General features: G+C 38.4%; 1 protein-coding gene across 3 annotated transcripts in view; it reads right to left on the reverse strand.

Moving 5' to 3' along the window:
- The window catches only part of pkma (pyruvate kinase M1/2a), a 33,053-nt gene extending 30,611 nt beyond the window's left edge, over positions 1 to 2,442 (reverse strand). The window contains exon 1 of one of the 3 annotated variants that reach the window (XM_088333896.1): positions 2,163 to 2,442. Coding sequence is in view for 2 of the 3 variants with exons in the window: in XM_088333895.1 (XP_088190021.1) it covers positions 1,428 to 1,498 (71 nt within the window). In the remaining variant the exon portion in view is untranslated. Of the gene's footprint in view, positions 1 to 1,427; positions 1,598 to 2,162 lie in introns of those variants that run through there. The other 2 variants (XM_088333895.1, XM_088333894.1) reach the window with 2 other exon arrangements.
- Between the last annotated feature and the right edge of the window lie 3,850 nt (positions 2,443 to 6,292).

Below are 6,292 nucleotides of genomic sequence, written 5' to 3' on the forward strand. Positions count from 1 at the left end.
TGGCTGAATAAATAAATACACTACAATACAATAAACCAGAAAACGCAGTTGCAGCTGGACAAGTTGGTTGGATAAACAATTTGCTGTTGGGACAAGTGAAATGTCCTGGGCCAATTTTGGTGTCTGTGTTCTTCGTATTTTGACACATGTTGCAAGTAAAAACTTCAGGCAGAGGAATTTTATAGGTGACGAACACAAAAAAAAAAATAGAGCCGACAACATTGAATACAATTCACTGCAGTCTGTAAGCAGTACTGCTTCAATTAAGATAAAGAATTGTAGTTTAATTAATTCTCAGGGAATTAACAGTCATTCTCATGACTACTGTTGACAAGTTGTCAAACTTAAAATAGATTTGGGGAAGGGATACTTCCTCTTAAAAAAACAGGTTAGTTTTGACAGCACGTGTTCCAACAAAATAATTACCTCATTAATGAAATAAGAAATTCAACAGACCTCATACATTATATGTATATAGTAAATAATTTTAAATAACTATTAAAGGTATACCTTTCAAAATGAAACTATTCCCTTAAGAACTTCTCCCACATTTTTTGTAATCATGCCACTGTCTGATTGAAATAGTAGCTCTTATTTGTCCAGGAGACTAGATAGAGATAGATAGATACTTTATTCATCCCCGAAGGGAAATTCACATTTCCAGCAGCATCCCTGAGCTGAGAACAATACTAGACAACACCAAGTCTCCCTTCTGAATACTAACCCTGTTATATTTTTATTGATATAGTGCTTTGAAGCATGCACAATTGACACAATACTAACAAACTATGATAATTGCTTTGAACTGGTTAGAGAGAATGTAGTAGATTGTGTCTTGTCCACATAGATGAGAATTTTAGAACATTTGAACGGGAAATATTATCTTGCAATTTGTATTATAAGGCTACCATTAAAAAAAAAAAAAACACGGGTGGGAATTCCCCCCCCCCAAAAAAAGGGGTTCTTGGGTTACTAAGAGTTAAAATTCTAAAAAAAATCCCATAGATGGTGGTTGTGGGTGTTTTCTGTAAAAAAAAAAAAAAGGCAACTTTTCTTTGACTGTGTGGTTTTATGTCTGTGATGATCTTGACTGAATATACTGGGAATAAACTACAGTTTAGAGACCACACATGACGGATGTATTCTTTTACAGTGATCAAGACATGAGGAGCCGTTAAACAGTTTTTATAAGGGTAATTTAAAATTAGACTATTCAATGGCAACAAGCTCCTATCAGCTTTACCCAACATGTTATTAGATGTGAAATGATATATCCTATATATTTGCATTGACCATAAAGGCCCCCCATGTTTTTCAGACACTATTTACTGTCAACAAAAATGCCTTTCCTATGTAGTTGCTGAATCATTTTCACAGAACCTCTGTGCTTTAAAAAGTACATAAAAGCTACATATTGAAGACCTTACGTTGGGTGCACTTCAGCACAAAGACCTTCCTCCACTATTGCGCTGCAGTCTTGGCCGTCCTCAGGAGACATTTTTGAGCGAATTGAAATCAGTTTAACTTTAAACTGAAATAAGAGCAAGGGTGGTTATCTAGGATAATACTGCATGTGAGAAAACTCAGTGCCGGATGGACAAAAGGTTACTAACGCACATTTGATGCATCAAAACTCAAGTTCGCATGACTGCGTCATATTGTCTCTTTACGCAGGACTTGGCAGTAAACCAACCAACCAGAGATCGAGATACACTGAGGCCGCGCCTACTCCAGGAAGCATCAGCAAGCCAGACTCCAACAGGAAGAATGCTGCATACAAACTGGCGGTTCGTTTTCTTGATGAATTTTACATCGTCTGAAACACCTTTTGTAAGAATAGAGATAGCTTGTGTAGCACCCAACTCGGTATCTTCTTGTCAAAAATCTAAAGACAGTACGACACGCAGCAATGTCAAGATGGCTGAAAAGTTCCTCACGCTCGTTCACTTCAACACGAACTGCAATGAGAATCTGTTAAAATACGCCATTCAAAAACGCATATTTTAACCGCCTGAATTGGTATTTCCCACACACATTTGGACGGGTCACAGGGAGAAGCAACCGCGATGCAGTATAGGCACAACGTGAAGAAAATTCAGTGGCAAAAAGCAATCAAAGGCTAAAATGAAGTAGGCAAATTACGGAGAGTCACTTGAACGCACCTTTTCTCGTGATGTGAAGCTTGTAGTGACGTAACAGTACACCTAAATGCAGCTCAAGGTGATCTCTGCGCTCTTTCCTCAGCGGGTGAACTATTTCGCCGTGATGCTGTGTTTATATCCCTCCGAGGCTTAAAACGCTCACAGCCCACATAAACGAACACCCATAAAGTATTCCACTACATTCATCGTTTCACTAAACATGTATAGTCGATCCTTTTCGCATATGTGTCGCTTGTCAGGTTAATCACCAGGAAATCAAAAATAAGACGTATCAATTGTAGCACGCGGAAGGATACAGTGGCAGATGGCTGCAAAGAGACTCTTGAGTGGTGTTTAGCCAATCAGAACACGGCATTTAACCAGCATACAGAAGCAGCACCCGGGTCTAAACATGTGAGTCATTGTGGCGAGTAGGAGCAAGTTCCCAGAGAATAGGCTGTCTTACTTATTTTGGTGAAGTATTTATTGTGGAGAAACAAGCCAACGATAATGGTGGTTTTCTTTTTTTTAAATATGTACACGACTTGATGACACAAATACGCCTTGTTCAGGGAAGGTTATACAAGAAAGCAGCGAGATTTGTTTCAATAACCTGGTGCAATGGCGTCATCTAGTGTTTGAAATTTTGACTTGCAGGTACGATATCCACCGATCATTCAAAATGAGTGCTTTATGAAACCAGTTGTCGTCACCATTTAAATTGTAATCACTAAAACCATTGATTATCAGAAACTGTAATACATCCATTTTTCCATCCATTATATGTACGGCTTATCTCCAGTCGGGTCGTGGGGGTGCTGGAGCCCATCCCTGCTATATTCAGGCAGTGGACAGGGGACTCAGGGACAGACAACTCACTCGCTCATTCAGACCCTAGGGACAATTCAGACCGGACAAATAACCTGACATGCATGTTTATTGGAAAGTGGACGGAAACCAGAGTGCACAGAGGAAACCAACGTAAGCACGGGGAGAACATGCAAACTCCACATAGGAAGGCCTGTAGCTGGATTTGAACCCATGACCTTAGAACTCAGCTGCGGTGCAACCAAACATGTTCCCAATGCAGATTAAATTATTTCAATATACACACACACACACACACACATATATATATATATATATATATATATATATATATATATGTATTTTTTTATTGCATTAAACGTGATTGAAAATGTAAATTACAATGCTTAAAATAACATAAATTCACTTTTTAACATGCTTGGATAGAGGCCGGACTGTCAAGACCAGAACAGAGACAGAATGCACTTGCGTTGCGTTTCTCACAAGTTTTATTGGAAGAAAGAGAAACGGTTACGCCCACGATCCGGTGGTTGCTTGACGCGGGAAGCAGGTCGCTCTGAACGCAGAAGTGGATCTTCCGTGGTGAGCAGTGTCGGGAACGCAGAAGTGGATCTTCCGTGGTGAGCGGTGTCGGCAACGGAAAAACGGGTCAGTAGCCGGGACAGGAGAGCCAAACGTGGTCAGAGTCGTAATTATAACGTTTTTTTTTTTGGTTTGTTTGTTTCATCCATCCATTATCTACACCGCTTATCGTCAGTAGGGTCGCGGGGGTGCTTGAGCCCATCCCAGCTATCTTCAGGCAGTGGGCAGGGACACCCTGAACCGGTTTCCAGCCAGTCGCAGGGCACACAGAGACAGACAACTCACTCGCTCATTCACACCTAGGGATAATTTGGCCTGGCCAAATAACCTGGCATGCATGTGTTTTAGACTGTGGGACAAAACCGGAGTGCCAGGAGAAACGTACACAAGCACGGGGAGAACGTGCAAATCCCGCACAGGAAGTTTGGCAGCTGGGTTCGATCCCATGACCTCAGAACTGTGCTGCAGATGAGCTAACCACTCTCACGCCGTGCCGCCCGGCAATAAACAATACCTAACCATAGTAATCCATCTAAAGCAGGGGTCTCCAACGCAGGGCCTGCGGGTACTAGGTATCCCCTTAAAAACACCTGAGTAGCTCACAGACAGGTTCCAAAGTAGCTCACCAGTGATGGATCATTGAGATTTTTCCAAGATATTTGATTTTGAAGTGAGATGTTTTAGTGGTTGACTTAACTTCTAGTAATTACAACTTGGTGAAAACATAATAACCAAAGAGTAATAATATACATTGTTATTTTAGTGGATCATTGCGATTTTTCCAAGATATTTGATTTTGAAGTGAGATGTTTTAGTAGTTGACTTAACTTCTAGTAATTACAACTTGGTGAAAACATAATAACCAAAGAGTAATAATATACATTGTCATTTTAGAAATGTATTAAAAATGGTAGCTCTTTTTAGTAACAAAGACAACCCAGCTTCAAAAAGCTGAGTGACCCCTGATCTGAAGTGTGACTGAAATGTAAAACAACGTGTTGAGATTTACATGAAAATTGTAATTGTTTAAAGAGATTGCTTCTTAATGAAAGCATACAAAATATGAAATATTGTGTAAACAGGCCATTTACTCAGCAGTCATTACAGTAAAATACTGTACACCACATCATTTGGGAGTTGCGGTTTGCAATTTATCTTTTCAATACAGCAGACAACTCTCAAATTTAATCCCTTCAGTGTTGGTGTGAGTCTACAACAGACACTACAAAATAACAAGGGTAAAGACAGATGATCCCAAAAGCCTTTTTGCCTTTGTTTACAATATATACAGTGGGTCAGTGCAACCTTGATTGTTCATGATCATCATTTCAATGGTGTTGTCTGAATGCATTTGGAGGAAACAAATTAAGAAAAGCGGTTTTTGTTTGAATTTTACGTAATAAAAAATTAAAATAAACGTTGCTAGTAATAACTTTTTTTCTTTAATTCTTTTACAATAATTTTTCCAAATGTGATACTCTGTGAGATGTAGGTGAAGTTTATACAAATGAATACAATTGTAATTTCTTAAAATCTTTTTTGTACACAATACATTTAGACTTTGAGGACACTTAATACATCTGTGATTGAAAATGGAAATGTATCGAAAAAAATATATATCAAGTGTCATCAACTTTTTTGAAGCTCATAGCTGCTATTTGTTACTGTTTGGTACAGTGGCTACCGTTTAGATGACATATTACTCAGCTATTATTAAGTTCTTACCATGTTATTACCAGGTTGTTATTATAAGAAGTGAAGTCAACCACTAAGACATCATATCAGTTAGAAATCACATTTACTAAAAAACCGCAATGACTCATTACTGATGAGCTATTTTTAAGAACCTGTCGGCAGGCTTCTCAGGTGTTCTTATGGGGGCTACCTGGTGCCACTTTGGAGACCCCTGAGATAAATGAACAATTTTCGTATTAAAAAAAGGATAGACAGTAGGGTATTACTGTTTTTTACAACACGAGCAGTAATAGTAATAAGTCCTTTCTCAAGGTTTCTCCTTTTTCCTCACGCTGAGGTTTTTGAGTTGTTCCCTGCCCGGTTTAAGATCAGGTAATTGTGCAATTGTGTAATTGTAATCCTGTGCAGTCCTTTGAGACATTTTTTGTGATTATGGGCTATATAAATAAATGTGACTTGACTTGACTTAATAAAGAAACACAAAGTTAAATAACAGATTCTTATTGATTTCTATTACGAAAAATATTAAAATGTCTCATTCATCACTTGGTTAATGGTTGAGATAATCACCAAAATAAACCCTTTCTGTTTTTTGATTAAATAACTAATTCAACAGAACCTATATATAACATATATTTATATATATTTAATAATTTGACAGGGTGTATCGGTATCTGTTCATTCTTTTAACAAAGATTCAGCTTTCAAGTTATTCCAAAACAGATTCATTTTTCAATCAGGCACATAATGTGTAGTGTTCCTCCCGACAATTTTACAAATATGTTGCAAAATATTCCGTGTGCTGGGGGACTTAAGAAATTTAGTCTCAAAGTAGACCTCATTGGCTTATTTTCTCAAGAGAAGTGACGTCATTGAAGGAACACAACACGTTCAACATGGCGTATGCCATTAACACAACACGTGAGGCAGCTCTGAAACTGACAGTGATTGTAAGGAACAGCCATTGCGCACTGACCATTTCTTCTAGGAGAAATTTTAACTTTGCTCACCCTGTTGCTGGGTGCCTTGTGGCTATTTTTTCAGAG

The sequence above is a fragment of the Urocampus carinirostris genome, chromosome 4, assembly GCF_059441175.1.
Source record: "Urocampus carinirostris isolate Australia breed hairy pipefish chromosome 4, RoL_Ucar_1.0, whole genome shotgun sequence".
NCBI lineage: Eukaryota > Metazoa > Chordata > Actinopteri > Syngnathiformes > Syngnathidae > Urocampus > Urocampus carinirostris.